At 37.5% G+C, this 22,323-nt stretch overlaps 1 protein-coding gene across 1 annotated transcript in view; it reads left to right on the top strand.

Moving 5' to 3' along the window:
• The window catches only part of SLC2A9 (solute carrier family 2 member 9), a 62,491-nt gene that overhangs the window by 24,226 nt on the left and 15,942 nt on the right, over positions 1 to 22,323 (top strand). The window contains exons 5-8 of the mRNA XM_083366930.1: positions 11,591 to 11,736; positions 12,229 to 12,361; positions 14,818 to 15,005; positions 21,081 to 21,191. Of these exons, the coding sequence (XP_083223056.1) occupies positions 11,591 to 11,736; positions 12,229 to 12,361; positions 14,818 to 15,005; positions 21,081 to 21,191 (578 nt within the window). The remainder of the gene's footprint in view (positions 1 to 11,590; positions 11,737 to 12,228; positions 12,362 to 14,817; positions 15,006 to 21,080; positions 21,192 to 22,323) is intronic.

Here is a 22,323-nt window from a genome sequence, read left to right as displayed (position 1 = left end):
TAGTTAATCTTAATTAGCCCCCCCCACATATATCCCAAACCATACATTACAATAAAATAGCATAGCCACAATTCATTAAAATATATGGCAACTTGACTTCTGGCTTGACGTCACGGTGCCATGGATGCAGGAGGACGGGGTTCTGTCTTTTGCGCCTCAATTTGCTCCACAGGGGGACCCTGGAAAGGGTCGAAATTTGCCCCATAGAGGTGATAAGCAAGGAGGAGACCTCTGTTTGGTTGCGGGAGGGTGGCAGCCCTTCCATTTGATCTGGGGAAGTCCTCCAAACAGCCAAAGTCAAAAGCACCACCAAGCAACTTTCAAGCAACGCAGATGAAACTGGGTGAGACCTGATCCTCTCTTTAATTATTGCCTGAAAAAGCTGCCCAAAGCATTTTCCCCCTGTGAGGAGAGAGAGAAGAGAATTTTTACCCCACGCTCTAAGAAAAGCAGCAACTAACTACCCAGGGGAAACAGAGCAACCAAAGGATTAATTTTAATCTAATTGGATATTTATTCTTTTGAAATTTGGGGACTAAAAGTGTTCTTATTTTTTTACAAATTTTATTGATTTTCTAATATTACATTCACATATTTGAAAAGCAACATGGTGGCTGAGTAGTAGTAATTCAAATACATACAGATATCATTAGTACAGATTTCAGATTGCTACCATAAACATTTCTTCTCTTTTTCCCTTCATATGTACTGTCTATTTGTAAATTAAAAGACAATTTTTATCTTATCAATCACATAGAAAATAACTTTCTTACATATATCCATATTTTTAGTGTACACATATTCTAGCTGTTTTAACATACAATCTTTTAGACAATCAATGACCTAATATATTTTTCAGTTTTGATTTCCACTAACATTTAGATTTAACATTTGATGTTTATCATTCCCAAGATTTTTAATATACTCCCAATTCATCTATCACCATTCCTCACAAAATCTAATATTCAAAATACACATCCCGTCTACTTAACCTCTCACCCTCTATGTCAACAAATTAAGGATACAATATGATATCCTTCCTTTTTGCTAGTTTTCAGGGTTTTTTAAGTAGTAATCAATATTTCTTTTTATTTCAATATTTAATACTTCCTCTCTCTTCCTCTTTGTATCTGCTATCTCTTGCTTAAACTAATAATTTTCATTTTTAACATTACATATAGACGTATTTATTACTTTCAAAAATAGGTTTTTACCTTATGTACATTATTCACCTTCACATGACCTTTATGCACAAATCAATATTCAAATTAGCTATTAGTATTTATACTGTTAAATTTTAATGACCAAATTTTTTTCTTTATCTCAGTTCATAACAATGACTTATGTTCAACATGCACATCTTATCTATTTAAGTACATTCTGTTTTAGATTTCAATAAGATGGTTGAAACTCCATTCTTTTTGAGTCTTATTCTGGCTTTTTTCCTTTGCCAAGTCATCTTCCATGTCCTTGTTTTTGGGTCATCGAACCAATCTCCTTGTAATATCATGTATATTAATTGATATTGGCAAAAACATCTGGTTGCCATTTTTTTGAGAGGACTTGTATATCTAGTGAGTCGTCTTTTATTCTTCCATATTGACATGGTTGTTCTGAACTGTTTATCTTCTCATCCAACTGTTCTTTTTCTAGTTCCTCTAATTCCTTCTGTATTGTTTAAGAAACCTTTTCCTTTTTCCAAGTTGGCAATGTCTTTTCTGGATTTTCAAATATCAATATTTGTTGAATAGTAGATTCTTCTGTCATAGTATTTGAATGTTTCATTTTTTTCTATTATATTTTGTATAGATGGTTCTTTAGTTGTAGTCAAAGTTTGGGCTTTCATATCTAGGTTGTCTTCTTGTTTCTTCCCATAGCCTCTTAGTATTTCATTGGTTGTGGTAAAAGTTTGAATTAGTGTTTTCAACATAGAGAGAGTTTGTTGATCTTTATCTATAAGGAAATTTTGTTCCTGGTCTTCTTCCATATTGGTATTTTAGACTAAAGGCTTTACACTTAGAAAATCCAAAAGAGAGAAAAAGTTTTTTTTTCAGGTAGGGAACACAGAGCCTTTCACAGCTGTTGTTTCAAAATTCTCAAGGTTAGGTATCTTATCCATTGCCCTGGGCAGTCAGCCAGGCCCCTTTTAAAGTTTCCCTTTGAGTCCCAAAGTTATTTTAATCTTTTCAATTTTTCTTTTTTTTTATAAGAAAAAACCCAGATTTCCAACAGAAGTAGATAATGAAAAATAAATAAACTTTCAGTACACATGCTTTGAGAAGTAAAGTTCCAATTGGGATTCAGTTACTTTTTCAACATTTAAAATGCCCCTGGGTATTTAGTTGCTGCTCTTTCTGGAGGGAGGGCTAAAATCCCCCTTTCCTCACCGCAGGGGGGAGAATGCTTAGCAGCTTAAAGAGGTACAGAAAATAATTAGGGTGTAACAGAGGTAGATCTCACCCAGTCTTTTCTGCGCTGCTATAAGAGTTGCCTGGTAGAAAATGTGACTTCGGCTGTTCACAGGCTAGGGAGGAGCCATAATGGCCGGTCCTTTTGTCCACCGGTTTGGAGGGATCACCAGGTCTAACGGGAGAGTTGCAGCTCTCTTGTGATCCAGCAAGTGCCCCTCCTTGCTGGTCGCCTCTTCGGGGTGACTTTTGGCCCTTTTCAGGGCCCCCCAGTGATGCAAAACTGGACGGGGGAGACCAAGTCTCCCAGCCATCCATAGTGGCTGTGTGGCAAACTGGAAGCCATCTGCGTAGCAAACCAGAGGCTGTCAAAAGTGTTCTTTTTTCTTATTGGAGACTGTTGGTTTAAAAAAAAAAGACATATATGTTTGGGACTTAAAAAGCTATAAAATGGTGTTGGTGACATCCTGTGGCTAATTATGGCATTACAATTTGTTATTGACTAAAAGGATCCTGGCTTGAAGCCCAGACTTCAGATAAAATTTGTTTTCGCTTTGACAGCTACTAACTCTGAAAAACCCAGCTGCAAAGAAGGGCTTATCTGTGTGGCAGGGGTGATGTACTGTTTTGGAAGCTGGCCTGCCTGAACTATGAATGTAAACTTTTACTGACTCTCAGAGCTATCTTTGGGGAACTGCTTTCCTATTTCCCTGAATGAGAAGCATATATTATTATGTGAGATGATGGAACACCTTGGATTATAAACTCTTACTTGATAAACAATTTCTATTATAAAGACCACCTACTGTATAAAAGCCACCTATAAAATGTGAAACAGATGTCCCATACCCAGCTACAAAAGACAAAAAATATTTTTAACATTTGATTCTAAACTCTTCAACTTAACATATTAACAAAATGTGTATGAAAATCAGGAAAAAATCTTTTCCATGTTGAAATCAGTACATGACACTATCCTTTCAGCTTGTGATAAAATAAGAAGCAACACAAAGAAGCAATGTTCTAGCTTAAATATACAAACCCAGATCTAGATGACAAACAAAGAAGTAACAATGCAGAAAACAAAAGGAAAATTGGAACAACTAAATGCTAAGACAGAGGACGCAAGTGACCAACAGACCCAGCCAACTGAAAAAGCAGAAAATGGAGTGACAACATTGAAAATGGAAAAGACTTTTCACAAATCAAGAAATCAGAATATATTTGAGAAAAAAGAATAAGAACTGATTGAATGGAAGGTAAAGTTATCAGGACAATTGTGGGAAATTGCAGCAACAGGGAGGCAGCTTAATGAATACCAAAGGGTTTGTTCTTCCAAAAAAAACTTCAACCAAATGGTCTTTCTTATTTCAAATAATATATATAAAAATAGAGGGAGAACTATTTGATGATTCAAAGGCACTGACATGGAAGGTTAGCTGGCAAAGGAAGAAAGCCAGATTAAGGCTGAAGAAAATAATGGGGTTGACTTATTAGAGGGGATATTATATTACTAACTAGATGGTTGAATATGGTGGAAAATAGATAACTTTTAGAAAATAGAGTAACATTATAATTAAATAGATATGATGTGTAACTAGAATATTAGACTTTGGTATGAAAAGGGAAAAAGGGAGAAGTTGAGATAAGGGAAGCTTTTTATCACCTAAATATAAAGTATTTGGAAATCATAAATAATAGTGTTTTCTTGAATATTGATGGGAAATTAAAGTTTTTGGGAAAGCAATAACAGGACATTGTTTATACAAGTGCAAATGCAGTGGGACCCTAGTTGGGGCCAAAAGAAGTTTCAGAACCCCACCTGCCTCAATGTGCCCCAAGGAGCAGGTTGAACAAAAGGAGCCAACCCGGGTTCCAGAGTGGATGGGTGGAGCAGTAGCATTCAATTGACCCAAATTAGAGAAGTGGCAAGAGGGGCTGCAAAAAGCCGTGAAGCCAAGTTCTCTCTGCTACTCTTGGCCAGAATTGGGCAGAAAACTGTAATGGGAGCAAGGAGCCTCAGAATGGCCAATACTGAGAGAGCGCTACTTGCCAGTGTGCGGCAGCCAGTTGGTGGAGCAACTGAGGCAGAGGTTCAGCAGCCTGGAGGTCTGAGGAGGGGATCTACCAATAGATAATTACAACCACATGATATCATGGTAACACACAAACCAATTAAAGCCCTCCAAAACATCCTAAGTAAGCAGCAACCAAAAAAGCTAATACAATCCTGGGTTATATAAACAGAATCAAGATCACGCGAAGTGCTAGTACCGCTTTATAAAACCCTAGTAAGACCACACCTGGAATACTGCAGCCAATTCTGGTCACCATATCACAAAAAGATGTTGAGAGTTTGGAGAAAAATCATAGAAGAGCAACTAAGATAATTAAAGGCCTGGAGACTAAAATATACGAAGAACGGCTGTGGGACTTGGGTTTGGCTAGTCTAAAGAAAAGAAGAAATAGGGGAGAGATGATAGCAGTATTCCAGTATTTGAGGGGCTGCCACAAAGAAGAGGGGGTCACATTATTCTCCAGAGCACCAGAGGCCAAGACAAGAAACAATAGTTGGAAACTGACCAAAGAGAGAAACAACCTGGAATTAAGGAGAAACTTCCTAACAGTGAGGACACTTAACCAGTGGAACAGCTTGCCTCCAGAAATCATGGGCACTCCATCACTGGAAATTTTTTTTTTATTGAAAAGTTTTAACATACAATTTTTTCTTTAAAAATCCCCCCTCCCCCTCCCTTCTCCCTCCCCCCCTACCTCTCCCCCCTCCCCCCCGACTTCCCAGAGCTAAATACAAGGTATATATATAAAAAAACAATCATAAACAACCATATACTAACAACCATAAACTCTAAAATCCATCACTCTCTAGCTTATATAGGATAAAACAAACCTTAGTAATATTAAATATATATAGAAAAACCAAAATAGAAAAAGAAAAAAAGAAAGAAGACTTATTCAAATGCTACATGAAATTTCTTAACCCTATACTTGTTCTGGATAAACTCAATCCATTTTCTCCATTCCATAATATAGCGTTCTTGCGAGTGATCTTTCAAATAGGCCGAAATCTTCGCCATCTCTGCCAGGTCGGAAACCTTTAAAGTCCACTCCTCTATGGTCGGCAGTTCCTCTTTCTTCCAATACTGACCTATCAAAAGTCTTGCTGCCGTAATTAAATTCAACATCAACTTAGTGTCCACAACTGTAGCATCTGTAATTATTCCCAACAAAAAAAGTTGCGGACAAAACTTTATCCTCTGTTTAAAAATCTTCTGCATGTTCCACCAGACTTTTATCCAAAAGGCTTTAACTTTTTTACAAGTCCACCATATGTGAAAATATGTTGCGTCTTCATCACCGCACCTCCAACATTTAGGCTGATAATTCGGATACATACTTGCAAGCTTTTTAGGATCTAAATGCCATCGATAAAACATTTTGTAAAAATTCTCTCTTAGATTTTGAGCTTGTGTAAATTTTACATTCCTCACCCAAATCTTTTCCCACATGTCCATTGTAATAACTTCCTGGATGTTTTGGGCCCATTTTATCATACAATCCTTAACAAGTTCTGTTTCTGAATCAATCTCTATCAACGCAAGATATATCCGTTTAATATGTGCTGGTCCCTGATTTCTGATTTGCTTTATCAAATTTTCATCAGTCATTGTAAAACCATTTTTCTGGTCTTCTTTCCACCTGGCCCGTAACTGAGTATATTGAAACCAATTTTGAACAACCTTCTCTTCTCGCAAGAGGCTATATGATTTCAAACACCAAACATTTCTTTCCAAGCTTAGGATCTCCTTGTACGTAGTCACATCATGTTTGAATCCAGCATGTATATTTTCTATTGCGTGTTTTGGAATTGCCCACAGTGGTATCTTACAATCTAGCTTATGTCTATACTTCTTCCAAACTCTCAACAATGCCTGTCTTAAAATATGCACTCTAAACACGTTGTCTACCTTCTTGTCATACAACAAATATGCATGCCAGCCAAACAACAAATCGTGGCCCTCAAGATTTAATAATCTCTCTTGTGTCAAATTAATCCAATCACTTATTCCTACTAATGCAGCAGCTTCATAATATAGTTTAAGATTAGGCATTTTAAGACCACCTCTCTCACGAGTATCCTGCATAATCTTAAGTTTAACTCGTGGCCTTTTCCCTGCCCAAACAAATTTATTGATACCTCGCTGCCATTCCTCCAAATTAGAATCTTTCTTAAGAATCGGTATCATTTGAAATAAAAATAAAAATTTAGGCAGGACATTCATTTTAACTGCTGCGATCCGTCCCAACAAAGACAATTGCAATTTTTCCCAACTCTCCAATTCTTTTTGAATTTTCCCCCATAATTTTTCATAATTATTTTTATATAACTTTGTATTAGAGGGCGACAAAAGCACCCCCAAATATTTAACCCTTTTAACAATCTCAAATCCAGTTAATCCTTCTAAGAGAGCCTTTTGCGAAACTGTCATATTTTTGGCCAAAATTTTAGTTTTCTGTATATTAACTTTAAATCCAGAAACCTTCCCGTATTGTGTTATTATCTCCATCAGGTCCACAACAGAGTTCTCTGGCTGGGTCACTGTAACAACCAGATCATCTGCAAATGCTCTCAATCTATAATCCTGATCTCTAATTTGTATCCCCTTAATTTTTTCCGAATTCCGTATTTTAACCAATAATATCTCTAATGTTAACACAAATAACAAGGGCGATAACGGACACCCTTGCCTTGTGCCCTTCTCAATATTACATGCTTCTGTCAGACTATTATTAACTATAATTCGGGCAGTTTGTTTTTGATATAATGCCCTAATCGGTTGTAAAAAATTTTCCCCAAAATCCATTTTGTCTAAAACTTTCATCAAAAATTGCCAATTCAATTGATCAAAAGCTTTTTCAGCATCTAGAAAAATTAGCGCCACAGAGATCTGGTTGTTCCTTTCCAAAAACTCTAACACATCAACTATATGCCTCACATTATTTTTCATTTGCTTACCACTAATAAACCCCGTTTGGTCCCCATGAATCACCTGTTGCAGAACCCTCATCAGTCTATTAGCCAAAACCTTAGCAAATATCTTATAATCTGTATTTAAAAGCGATATCGGTCTATAATTTTTAACTTGAGTAGCATCTTGGTCTTCCTTCGGAATCAAAGAAATAAAAGCTGTTCTCCAAGACGGTGGCACCTTTCCCCCCCTCTGGATTGTCTGGAACAGTTCCTTTAACGGTTTCATCATCTCTAATTGTAAATTTTTGTAGTAAGCCGCAGACAAACCATCCGTACCTGGTGCTTTATCCACCTTCAATTCCTTAATTGCTGTAAAAATTTCTTCTTCTGTAATTAATTGATTAATCTCCTCTTTTTGTACTTGCGTAAGAACCGGGATGCTAGCATTCTCCAAATATATATCAATGTCTTTTTCATTAATCTTCTCCTTAGCATATAATTTAGAATAAAAATCCACAAAAGCGTCCTTGATAAGATCCTGTTGAAACACAACCCTTCCTTTATACTCAATTTTGTCTATATTAGAAGCCCTTTGTTTTTTCCTCAATCTATAAGCTAACCATCTACCTGGTTTGTTAGCGTTGCAAAAGGTATTATGCCTGGCAAACCACAAATTGGTTGCCACTTGGTCAGCCATTAATTTATCAAATTGTCCTCTTAACAATTTAATAGCCTCCTTAGTCTTCACATCCTCTGAATTCAAAATCAAAGCCTTTTCTTTTTCCTTTATTTCATTCTCCAGTTCTTTCCTCCTAGCTTCCACAGCACGTCTATGTTTATTATTCATATATATCAACACCACTCTCATATAGGCCTTGCTAGCATCCCAAACCATGTCCATAGAGGTGCCCTTATTCATATTAATTTCAAAAAAATCCTTCATCCGCTGTTTGCATTCTTCCACGTTTCTCTGATTTCTAAACAAATTCTCATTTACGCGCCACGAGCGCCTGTCTCTATTCTCCTTATCAATCTCTAGCCAAACTGGACTATGATCAGAAATAGTTCTTGCACAAATCTTCACCTTTTTAGTCCTTAAAAAAAATCATTAGTCAACAAAATAAAATCGATCCTGGAAAAAGATTGATGTCTGTCGGAATAAAAAGTATAATCCTTTTCCTGCAAATGTCTCTCGCGCCAAATATTTCGCAGTTCCAAGTCATCCTTCATTTCAAAAAAGGATTTAGGCAGTCTAGCATGACTTGGAATGCGCTTAAAAGCTCCAGCCTTGTCCATCTGTACATCCAAAACACCATTCCAATCCCCCATAAAAATAAAAGATTTATAATCCAACTGGGTAAGCTTTGTATGAAGTAAACTAAAAAAGTCAGCTTGTTGTTGATTAGGAGCATATAATCCAACTAAAAGCGTCTTTTTACCTTCTAGCAGCAACTCTATCATAACGTATCTTCCATGCTTATCTGCTTCAATTAAGTCTGCTGTTAGAGCACTTTTAACATAAACAACCACTCCATTTTTCTTATTCATTGCAGAAGCAACAAATTGCGTACCCAACCTTGAGTTCGATAAATACTTTTGATCCACAACCCTAATATGCGTTTCTTGCAAACATATAACATCTATCTTGAATTGTTTTAAATATTGAAAAACTTTCTTCCTCTTCTGTGGTGAATTTAGTCCATTAACGTTCCAAGTTAAAAATTTAGTTGCCATGCATATCATCCCAAAGCTCTTGGAGCACTGCTTTGATAGGACTATCTTTTTTAGGCCGTGCTCCTCCCACTGCTTGGCTGTAAGTACGTTGTGGAATTTCCATAGACTTCTGCTGATCTTGTTCTTTTATCTTTTTTGATCGTTTTAAAGCAGCACGCGTCACCCTCTGCTCTCTAGGATCATCCAAGGAAGTTGTAGCTTGATCTCCTCCAGCACCATTCTCCTCTGTCTGTCCATCTTCAGCCTCTTGATGTTCTCCTTCTCCAGATCCCTTTGCAGCTTCCAGAAGTGATAATGAGGTTGCTTTTAAAACATTATTGTAAAAATCACGCGCTTGCATCACAGTAACCAGACGGTACCTTTTACCTTCATGCATCACCATCAACCCAGCTGGGATCTCCCATCTGAACCTTATATCTCGTTGCTTGAGCTCTTGCACAAGAAATGTAAAATCCTTCCTTCTCCTTAAAATCTTTGGAGGAATTTCTTTTAGAACCAAAACTTCTTGATCAGCAATCACAACTTTAGTATCATAGGCAGCTTGTATAACTTCATCTCTAATTTCCCTTTTTGCAAAATAAACCACCACATCTCTAGGCAGCTTTCTCTGTCTGGCAATCCATGAATTCACACGAAACACTTTGTCCATGCCTCCTTTTATTTCAGATGCTGGCTGATTCAATACCACTTCAAGAGCCTCAGAAACCAGCTGGTTTAGATCTTCTTAATATTCTCTTTTAAACCTCTGATTCTAACAGCAAACTGCATCTGGTAATATTGAGCAAGACTCAATTCTCTATCCATTTTGTCTCTTAAATCCTCATTCTCCAATACTTTTGCTTCTAATATAGCATTCTTTTGAGTCAAATCTTCCACTTTTTCATCCAAATCTTCCACACATTCAGCCACTTTATGCACTGAAGACAAAATGTCTACCTTCATCACACTGAACTTCTGTTCCATCCTCTCTTCCATTCTCTCCTCCAATTTCTCCAATTTCTCCTCCATCTGTGCAAATTTATCACCCATTGATTCCAGAATTACCTGGGCATGTTTTTCAAGAGCATCTTGTAAATCCTTTGGTGTCAATACATCAGGAGGATGCAATGCCTGCAATGATGATTGTTGCAACGGAGAAGTTCCAGCACTCCGAAGAGTTTTAGGGGGAGGTTTAGCCGCCATCTTTTACTTTCAATTGTGACGCACTTTCACTTTAAGTTTAAAAAAGTTCATCAAGCTCGAGAGTAAAATAAAATAATCCTCTTCACCTTTTCCTCTTGTACTGCTCTGCCTGCTCTCTTTATTCCATAGTCCTTCCTTCAGGCAGGGGTGGTCGCAGACGCCTGGCTCTGCTCCAAGAAATCCGGAGCAGAGACACTGACCAGCTGGGAGTGACCCAGGCTACGGGGGAGTTCGATCCTTCAGCCGCCCGAGCTACAAGCTCAGGCGGCCCCGGAGAACTCGACCCCTACCTGGGGCCTCACCCCCTCCTCTTCTCCCGAGGAGGGGGCTTCAAATTCACCCGAACAGCTGATCGGCGCTGTTTCGGGCAAAAATTACTCAGCTGAGCCGCAGGCAGCCCGGGAAGGCTGTCTCCGGCGCCGCACAGCCACCGGAAGTCCCATCACTGGAAATTTTTAAGAAGAGGATGGATAATCACTTGTCTGAGATGGTATAAGTCCTCCTGCTTGAGCAGGGTCTGGACTAGAAGACCTCCAAGGTCCCTTCCAGCTCTATTCTATTCTATTCTAAACCAAAAGACCCAGCAGCTACAGAAGAAAAAACAAGAGCCATTATGTAGGACAAACAGATGACTAGCAGAGTGCATCTATGAATACCAATTAGCAGTCAGAACACATGAAAACTCCTTAATTTCACAATGGACAGACTTAACCATAGTTTCAGTTGGGAAACTGTGAGCATCCTAAACATGCCAAGTCCAAAAATGCTAGAGAATTCCTGGAAGCCTGACACTCAGACAAAGTAGCCATCAATGGGTACACTATTCAACATCTATATATTATTCAAAAGAGACAATGCAAAAGATCCAAACATCTCACCAGTAGCAACACCCAGATGAGCAGAGGTTAACACTAGACTAACAATCAAGAAATAAAAATTACCCAATCAAAGAACTACCAACTCAGGTAAACACAACCTAACAGTAAACAACAGCCTAATCAAAGAATCACCAAGACCACTCCCACCAATACTGACAGGATAAGCCACTAGTATATATGATGAAAGCAAACCTCATTCCCTCTAACACCGATGGTGTTACCTAGCTTGGTAATGAAATATCTGCAAAAAAACAACCAAGCTCAAGAGCACCAAGAATCCCACAATTCAGCCCTGAGCTGCATATATTCTCTTCCATAGGGATTTGTCTGACTGACTGCCTACAGTTTTTCCTTTTATTAAAAAAATTGTTCTTTATCACTTTTTTTCTTTTTCACAGGGGTATCTCTGAGTGCACTCCCAATGTATTTGAGTGAAATTTCTCCCAAGCACATCCGTGGGTCACTAGGACAAATTACAGCAATATTCATCTGTGTTGGTGTTTTCAGTGGACAGATTTTGGGGCTACCTGAGATATTTGGAAAGGTCTGTAATAATTCTGAATTATTTATTCTTTCTTGCACTCTGTATAAATTGAGATTAATTATAAACAGATAAAATGATGTCCAGATATTCTTTTCTATAATATCAAAAGAGAGATACCAGTAGGTATGGTATTTGTGGCACTTATGCAATCTTGTGTAAACAAGTAGAAGCTGAACAACTTGTGTTCACTTTTGCTGGAGACTTGATAAGACATGAGGTTTTTAAAAATTTAAAAAACTCCTTTTTACTGTCAATTTATAAGAGAAAATGTAAGGATACAAACTACAGTCATCTGCATTTCTAACTTTACACTTATTGGTGATATTGACATTCACAATTAAATGTACCTATTGTCAGGTTACATAATTGTCATTCTTCTGCCTACAGATTACAGCATCTGTAATCTGAAGTCTGAATTTTGCCTATGGTTTAGTATTGCATTTTTCCATGAAATGCAGCAATACCAATACTAATTTTATTAACTGATTACAGGAATTCTTGTGGCCTTATCTGTTTGCAATGATAATTGTTCCATCAACTCTTCAAATTGGAGTCCTACCTTTTCTTCCAGAAAGTCCTCGCTTCCTCTTACTTGAAAAAAATGACACAAAAGCAGCAGAAAAAGGTACTGTCACATTCATTTTTAACTCAATTGATCCTATTGTTCATCTGGTTTAAAAGCAAACATTGTAAGCACAAATGCAATATTTTTGAGGGTGGCAGTCTTCAAGAGCACTACATGCTGATATCTGTTCTGTAGGGTGGTTCTCAAATCTTTTGGGTTGATAACAATATCAACAACAAAACAGCAGTACCATGCTTAAAATTACCTTTGGTCTGCTTAAAGGAAAAGGAGAGGATCATTGCATTATGGTGTTTTTGCATATTCTCTCTTGCTGGAAACAGTCCCTTATGTTGTAAAGTCTATGTCATGGTTCCGATAGATGAGACCAATTAGAACAGAACTCAGAGGCTTGAGTTTTCCTCTAAGAACATATTTATTGGATACAAAGTATCGGCACAGTCAAAAGTGAAACCAAGACTAAAATCCCCTCCCAAAAGCAACAGTAATACAAAGTTACAGTTCCCCCCTGGCTATGCAAACAACTACACTTCCCAATAATACACCTAGGTGGGCTTTCTAACACTAGGATCATCCTTCCCAGCTGAGGGAAACAGAAATGACCTTGGTTCCCATGGGACCAACTGTTTAGTCTAATAGAAAACTTCCCATTCCCTCCCCATCTTGTGGCAACCAAAAATGAAGAAAATAGCTTCGGCCAGGTCTGTTGCAAGGTTGACAGTTGGTTCCCCTAAAGAGAAAACAAATCCTGTAGAGAAATAAAAGGTGACATTAGGAATCTTCCTGAGGCTTCTGAGGATATTTATTGTAAAAAATGTTTACTAGTTGATCTGCTTTAACGTCCATGCTTTTTACCCAAGTGGCCTCTGATAAAGGATATCCCTTCCAATGCCTTAGATACTGTAATTTCCCCTTGTATAATCTACAATCAAGGATTTGCTTAATTCCATAATGAGTTTCCCCCTCTACTAAAAGAGGACCAGGAGCTTCCTTGGGAGTTGGTCTCATTGAGGACTCCCTAAGAGGCTTTAACAAACTGCAATGGAAAACATGGTGAATTTTCCCTAGCAAGCAAGGGAGTTTCAGTTCAAAAGTCACAGGATTTATAACTCTAATTATACGAAAGGGGCCACAAAACTTTTTACTGGGTAGCTTGAGTCTTAAATATTTAATTGACAAATATACTTTTTCCCCAATGTGAAACGGTCTCTAAGGGGACCACATCTTATTGTCTTGCTCCTTGTAAGTTTTAGCAACCTGTGTTAGAGTTTTTTCACATTAGTCTAAACAGTTTGCCATGAAGCAACCCATTGATCTAAGGCTTGTGAGACAGGTGGTTCCTGGGGATATTCAGGCATAGGAATGAACTCACGGCTGGTTGCTATTTTAAATGGATTAAGACCAGTACCATTGTGCACTGTATTGTTGTATGCCACTTCCATGAAAGGCAGGTCAGCCCAATTAGTCTGTTGATAATTAACATAGCATCTGATGTATTGTTCCACCACTGTGTTCAAACGTCCAGCCGATCCATTCATGCTTGGATAAAAAACCAACAAAAGTCCGTCCTAATCAGTCTAAACTTAGGGCTAGAATCCCTGAACTCTTTAGCCACGTAATGAAATAATATTACATGGTATGGTTGTTCTGTTGTTTGTTTGATTGATTTCTGGCCAGAGGAAAAACAAAGCTTACAGTAAAACAAGTAAAAAAATAAATAAATAATATATCTATAAACTAGCTCAGACAGAAAAGACGGGGGAAAAGGAAGATTGGTTCATTTGCTGTAATGAGAATATATTGTCACTGTCTTCCATATTTTGGAATAAATATAGTTATTCTTACTAGATGTGTGACCAGTAGAATGCTACATAAAACTAGTCAGAAGTAAATGTTTTTAACTTCATTCCAGTAGAAGTCAATATAAGATTGCAGTTTAGATTTCATTGTTTTTCTAAATTTCTACTTACTACGGACCATCTTAGCTATTATATTGTCTGATTCTGCCAACAAATGAAGATGTAAAATCATATTGTTGCATAATAATGAAAAAGATGTGTATGAGTTGTGTACAGTTAGAAATATTTAGAAATAATTTGTATCCTTATCTTCTATCTTCAAACTGGAATGAAAGAGTTAGAAATAGGATATGTAACAAAATAGTTACAATATGCTGTTAATTTAAATGTATGAACAAGAGCAGCAGATTTAGAATTTACAAAATTGCAGTATGTTGGACCTGAAATGAAACTTGTAAATATTTGTGGAATTATTATTGAATAATAAGTGAAATCACTATTTGCTATTTATTTGAGTAAAGTTTACTGATGAAGCTGACATATTTTGCTGAAGGATCTGTTTTTGAAAGATAAAAAGATAAATGTTTGGTGTAAACTACAATTTGATGTGTAAAATGTGTAATTGGTGTACAATTTGATGTAAAATAGTTTGATATGAATAAAACTAGTGTATAAATTGCATGAACTGTCAACTTGCAGCATTTCAGAAATTCCTTGGAAAATCTGATGTGTCACATGAAATAGAAGAAGTTCTGGAAGAGAGTCGAGTGCAGAAAAACATTCAAGTAGCATCTGTATTTCAACTTTTGTGTGACAACACTAAGCGGTGGCAGATTCTCACTGTAATTGTAACCATGGCTTGCTATCAACTTTGTGGTCTTAATGCTGTAAGTCATTGTGTGTGTGTGTGTGTGTGTGTGTGTGTGTGTGTGTGTGTGTGTATAATTATTGCTTTCACAGCCCACAGCCCTAAGATAACCTTTATTGTCATTTTTTTTACTATAGGCACATTGGCACACATTAAAAATGAAATTTACTTACTTGCTCTCAAAAGTGTACACATGCATAATACACATTTAAACATGCTATATACAATATCTACATAAAACTTCACCCTTACATATAAATATTAATCACTGACCATCTTGAATATGTTACTGAAAGAGGAAGGGTTAGGGTTAGGGTGTTTTTTTTTAGAATTTCAAGTAATTTAAAATAGTGCCCCCTCAACATCAAAGCCTAGGAAAGGGGTGTCAAATTGCCGGCCCATGGGCCAGATGCGTCATCTGGAAGCTGCGCCCACCCCATTGCCAGCAATGGCAAAACCTTCCTGGTATGTTGTGCGACGTCATGTGATGTTGCGAGTTTGACATGTCTGGCCTAGGAGATTAGTTGGCCAAGAGATATATGACCTGTCTCTTCCTGCTTTTACTCTAGCAGTAAACCACTGTATCACAGGACCTGAACACATGATTCCTCACTTGTTTCTGTTTGTGTTTTTCCTCTTTCTCCCTCCCCTTCTTGAAAATATATGAACTGCAAATCTGCAATTAACAGAATAACAGAATTGAAAAGAATCTTGGATGTATTCCAGTCCAACACCCTGCTCAAGCAGGAAAGTCTGTACCATTTCAGACAAATGCTTATCCAATCTCTTATTAAATACCTCCAGTGTTGGAGCACCCACAACTTCTAGTGGCAAGCCTGATTAATTGTACTAAACATCAGAAAAAATTCTCTTTAATTGTAGGTTGGATCTCTCCTTGACTAGTTTACATCCATTGCTTCTTGTCTTGCTATCAGGTGCTTTGGAAGATAGATTGATTCCCTTTTCTTTGTGGGAGGCCCTTGGATATTGGAATACTGCTATCATATCACCCCCTAGTCCTTTTCATTAAACTAGACATATCAAATTCCTTCTACTGTTCTTTATATGCTTTATCCTCCAATCCCCTAATTATCTTTGTTGCTCTTCTCTGCACTTTTACTAGACTCTCAACTTCTTTTTTTATATTGTGGCAATCAAAACTGAATGCAATATATTAAGTGTGATCTTACCAAGGCATTATAAAGTGATATTAACACTTCATATGATCTTGATTCTTTCCCTCTTAAGGGAGCCTACGATTGTGTTGGCTTTTTTGGTAGCTGAAGCACACTGCTGGCTGATATTTAAGTGATTGTCCACTAGGATTCCCAAAATCCTTCTCACAGTTATTGAGCCATGTACCTATACTTCTATTCTATACTTCTGCACTTGTAAAATCTTCCTTTTCTCTACATTGAATTTTATTTTGTTAGGCTCTAATGCTCAAGTCAATCAAGATTCTTCTGTATCTTGATGCTATCTTCTGTAATATTGGCTAGTCATCTGCAAATTTGATGTGTTCTCCTTCTATCCCCTCATCTAAATCATTGAGGAAGATACTGAAGAGTACTAGGAGTAAGAGAGAGCCTTGGAGTACCCCACTGCATAGTTCCCGCCATGTAGATGCAGTTCCATTAAGGACTACATGTTGAGTGCAGTTGGTCAACTAGTTACAAATCTATCTGGTGGTGATGCTATCTAATCCACATTTTTCTATTTTATCAAGTAGTAATTTGTGGTCTACTTTATCAAATGCCTTACTGGAGTCCAACAAAATTATATCCACAGCATTTTGCTAGTCCACTAATTTTCTCACTGCAATAAGAGTTGTCTGGCATGATGATTTTTTACAAATCCATGTTGGTTTCTGGTTATGACTTTTTTGCCTCTAGGTATTTGCAGATTCATTGCTTGATTATTTTTTTCCAAAATCTTTCCAGGTATTGATGCCAGGGCTGATAAGTCTGTTTTTTTCCTGGCTCTATTTGTTTTTCTTTTTTGAAGATTGGAACTACCCTTTTCCAGTCACGTGGGTACTTCCAATCTTGAAAGATATGCTTTAGTAGTTCTGTGATCCCCTCTGCCAATTTCTTCAGAATCCTGGGGTGTAATCCATCTGGTCCTGGTGATTTGAACTTGTCTAGAGAGGATACCATTTTCTTATTTATGTATTTTGGCTTGCATTGCTGATTTTATTCCTCCAATTGTTTGGGAGGGTGAATAAGAATGGGTGCAGGGGGATGGCAGAGCCCTGACTCTGAGAAGAGGGAAGATGGGGAGGGAGCAGGATGATATTCTTGGGGAGTGTTGTGCAGGACAATGCATCAGAGTAGTGGTGCTATAGGAGCCTGGGGGCAGTCCATTACAGGGAAAGATGCCTCTGATGTATAGTATCAATGGTGTGTTCTGCCCCCCTGAGCTCATTCTCATTTCCTTGAAAGCCTACCCTCATGAATCCTGAGATTTGGCTGCTGCTGGTGAATGCCAGATTGGTCAGTAATAAGGGTCCCCTTATCTAAGATCTTATTTAGGAGGAATAAGAAGGATGACGCCAACTGGACAGAGTTGCTATCAAGGCCTATCTTGTGGCAGTAAGAGTGACAAAACAGCATATCCTAGTTGTTTTAACATGCAATCTTTATAGATAATCAATGTCTAATTAATTTTTCCCAATTTTTAGTTTCCCATTAATATTTAAATTTAACGTTTAATATTAATAATTTCCAAGTTTTAAATAACCACAGTTCCCTTTATCACAATTCATCGCAAAATCTAGTGTTCAGGATACACATCTTACCTATTTGAATATATTCTATTTCTCACCATCTTACCTCAACTAATTAATAATACAGTAAACATTCTTATTTTCTGTTAATTTCCAAATGTCTTAAATTTAGTAACTAAAATTTCTCTTATTTCAACATTTAATACTTCCTCTCTTTTACTCTTGATGTCTGCCATCTCATATTTAAGCTAGTAATTTTTATTATAACAGCTAAGTAAAAACATATTTATTACATTCATCAATAGATTTTTAGCTTATATATATCTTAATTACTTTTACATTCAACCTTTATAAGCAAATCAATATTCAAATTTAACTATAATTTAATTATAATTTAAATTTAATTATAATTCTAAGTTTTAAATCACCAAAGTTTTTTTATCTCAGCTCATAACAAAATCTAATATTCAAAATACACATCTTATCTATTTGAGTATGTTCTATTTTAATTCTCACTGATAAGTCAAAAACCCAATTTTCTTCAGTCTAGCTTTCTTTCTTTGCCAACTCACCTTCCATGTCTGTGCTTTTAAGTCATCAAATAAATCTCCCTGTGTTGTTTTATATATATTGTTTGAAGTAGAAAAAGCCATCTGGTCACCATTTTTTTGAAAGGACTAACAAATCATCTCTCTATTTTTCCATCTCGACATAGTTGTCCTGAAATGTTTATCTTCCCTTCAGTCTGTTCTTCTTGATCCTCAGGTTTCTTCTGGTTTATATAGAAAGTCTTTTCCCTTTTCCATGTTGTCAGTCCCTTTTCTGGGTTTTCCATTAATTGTGTTTGTTGATCAGTTGACTCTTCTGTCATAGTATTTAATAGTTCCACTTCTTCTATTATATTCTGTGTTGTTGAATTTTTAGTTGTAATCAAAGTTTGGGTTCATATATCTAGGCCTGTGGTGGTGAACCTATGGCACTCGTGCCACAGGTGGCACACAGAGCTCTCTCTGTGGGCACGTGCACTGTCACCCCAGTCCTAGGCTGTCAGCTAGGTTTTATAAAATCTTTTCCCTTTAGGCCTCTGCCACTATGTGCAAAATAAAAAAAAGTTTCAATCAACCAATTTCAACTTCTTGTGGGGAAAAAAAAGATCTCGCAAAGTTGGAATTGATTGAACTTTTTAGTCCCACCCAATCTGCCATTACCACCGCAGCACACCCAACCAATGGGCAACACCCACCCAATTGACCACACCCACCCAATGGGCCACACCCACCCAATTGACCACACCCACCCAAATGTGCCCTGCCCATCCAGCACATGATGATACATGTGGGTTTTGGGTTGCAGTTTGGGCACTCGGTCTCTAAAAGGTTCACCATCACTGATCTAGGCTGACATCTTGTTCTTTTCTGTAACTTATTATTGAATCAGTAGCTGTAAGAATAGTTTCATGAATTGCTTTCAACATAAAAAGAATCTGTTCCTGATCTTCATCCTTGTTCTCTTAGTAGTGTGTTGAGTTAAAAGCTTTACAGTCAGAGAATGAAAAACTTTTGTCACTGAGTATAGGACACAGCTGGACTTACAAAAGTCTTATCTATAGTCTGAGCTTCAAGCCAAGTCTCTTTTAAGCAATAACAAGTTGTAATATCAGGTTTAACCACAAGATGTTGCCTATACCATTTAGAGTTTTCTTTTAAGTCCAAAATTTTTATAATCCTTTTTCCAATTTTACTTCTTCTTTGTAAGTAAAAACCCACACCTTCAATAGGAATAAAAAATCTTTTAATCCACAAATTTTTTAAAAAAGATAAAAATCCATTTAGTATCAAGTTATTCTTGCAATGTTTTAAACTTCCCTGGATAGTCATTTTTAGAGGGTGGGATAGAATCTCCCTTCCCTCTCCACAGGGGGGAAAGTACTTTGGGCAGCTTATGCAGGTGGAAAAATAGTTAGGATTAAAGAGAAGTAGATCTCACCCAGTCTCATCCGCGCTGCTTTATAGATACCTGGTGGTAGATTTGACTTTGTCTGTCTGGAGCCTAGTGACGAGCCATATTTCTATGGCTGGTCTTTCATTTGCTGGTTTGGAGGGCTTCCCCAGATCGAGCGGAAGGGCTACTGCCCTTCCACAATCAAGCAGGGATCCCCTCCTTGCTGGCTGCCCCTACAGGGTGACTTTTGACCTTTCCAGGGTCCGCCAGTGGTGTGAAATCAGATGTGGAAGACGGAGCTCACCTTCCAAATGTCTGTAGTGGCTGTGTCAGCAAACCAGAAGCTTATTTCTCCATTCTTATTGTGTCCACATAGTGTTACTCAGTGGCCCTGTTCCAAGTCACGCAATCCCTCCTGGGATGGGGAGGACTTATACAATCTTCTTCACGGCCATGTGGAGAAATTTGTTCAATACTTGATGGACAAAATTGTTTGGATTGATTCTCAGTTTGAGACCCATGTGCGAGGCAGGTCCTTATGAGATGCTTGAGGAGAGGTCTTGTCCAATGATCTGGGAACAGTTTTATTTATTTATTTATTTAATTCAATTTATATACTGCCCTTTTCTCGAAGGACTCAGGGTGGTTTACAGGGCAAAATTAAAACAATACAATATAAAAATTAAAATAAAATTAAATCAATAGCCCCAAAATTTAAAATTAGAATTTAAAAACCTTAAAACCCCTCAGTCCAGGCCAGCTAACTCAAAAAGCCAGGTTTTTAGGTCCCGGAGATCATGATAAAGTGGCCAGGATCCTTGATGCTGCCAGTTAGATCCTTCTCCCTTTGGATGGTGAAAGCCTCCATTACGCTGACTAGCAGGTGGGTTCAAGCAGTGATTAATATATCACTTCAGGAGGGGACATTTCCAGGATCTTTTAAGGAGGTCCTGGTTTGCCCTCTTCTCAAAAAGCATCGCTTAATGCCACCTGTATTAAATGCAAATCAATTTATAACATTTTTGAAATGCGTTTTTCTGGATTTTTTATTATTATTCTGTCCCTCACTGTTAAAATAAACCTACCATTAAAATTATAGACTGATCATTTCTTTGTTAGTGGGCAAACATACAAAATCAGCAGGGGATCAAATAATTTTTTCCCTCACTGTAAATATTTCACATTGTCTTCAATATAAATAAAAGATTTATAAAAGATATAAATGGGATTAAATATATATATATACCCAGATACAAATGCTTTTAACATTGTGATGCCCATAGGCTGGGCATCTGAAGGTAATGGAGAACTGTTTTGACAATTTCCAGACCATCATTAAATGTATGTATATATGTAGAACTTAGAATTTGATTAGAGCCAAATGACTTTTTTTGAAACCAAATAACTGGAAGGTGGCTTCTGTTCCAGATTTGGTTCTACACAAATGACATTTTCAGGGGAGCTGGCCTAAGTCCTGAAATGATTCCATATGTTACTTTAAGCACAGGAGCTGTGGAGATCTTGGCTGCTCTTTTCTCTGTAAGTGTGTGGTGGGTTGAATAATGTATAGAAATGTATAAAGAATATATAATTTAGAATGATTTTTTTTCAATTTCCAACTTAGTTTTGAACTGATAATAAGGAAATAAAAGGACTGAATCTTATAAAAATATTTACTAGAAACCAAGAGCCTCTGACTTCTGATCCTGTTTTAGGCATGAAAGCCACTTGGGGTGACTTTGTACCAGTCACTCTCTCTCAGCCCAACTCACCACATAGGATTGTTACTGTGGGGAAAAGTAAGAGGAGGAAAGAGTATTATGTATGTTCACTGCCTTGAGTTATTTGTAAAGTAATAAAGGCAGGATAAAAATCTAATAATGTAGAATTAAATGTGCACAACACATTAGAGTGAATAACAGACATACCATGTTTTCCTGAAAATAAGACCTGATCTTTTGTTTTGTTTTTTGCCTCCAAAAGAGGCACCAGATCTTATTTTTTGGGGGGGGGGAATCTTTTCCACTCACCTCTGGCACCAACAGCCCTGCCTAGCTGGCCCACCTCTGCACCTGAAGGAGCAGCTTCATTCTGCAGCTGAGAATGGAGCTCTGGTTTACATTTTGCAGTCAAAAACTTTTCCAGAAGGCCACTGCAGTAGAGAACTAAGCTATGGATTGAATCCATAGCTTGATTCTCAGCTGCAGTAGCCTTCTGGAAAGGCCTCTGACTGTGAAATGCAGGCCTGAGGACACCGCAGAAGAAGTGGGTTGGTAAGGAGAGACCTGGCTGCAAGGTAAGTGTGTGCAGGGCGCATGGGGCAGTTCCACACCCCCACCCCTGCCCTAGCTTGTTTTTTAGGTGTGCCTCAACCCCAAACTAGGGTTTATTTTGGGGGTAGGGCTTATATTAGGCCAACCCCAAAAATCAAGCTTGGGCTTATTTGAGGAAAACACGGTAGTTCACCATCTCAAAGATTTTACTTTTTTGAAAATCTGAGGGGAAAACAGTTAATCAGGTAAGCAACTGAGATTGTGGCTGTTTTCTTACAAATTTAGATGTTCTTTCTTTTGAATAAATCAATATTTATTTAATTTTATGGAGTTGTGAGTGGCATGAAGAAATATACTCCATAACACAGTAATGAAAAAAATATGTAAGAACTCCTGGC

Source organism: Vipera ursinii (genome assembly GCF_947247035.1).
Source record: "Vipera ursinii genome assembly, chromosome: 7".
Taxonomy (NCBI): Eukaryota; Metazoa; Chordata; class Lepidosauria; order Squamata; family Viperidae; genus Vipera; species Vipera ursinii.
Note: the sequence above shows the minus strand (reverse complement) of the source record. Positions and strands in the feature narration are given on the sequence as shown.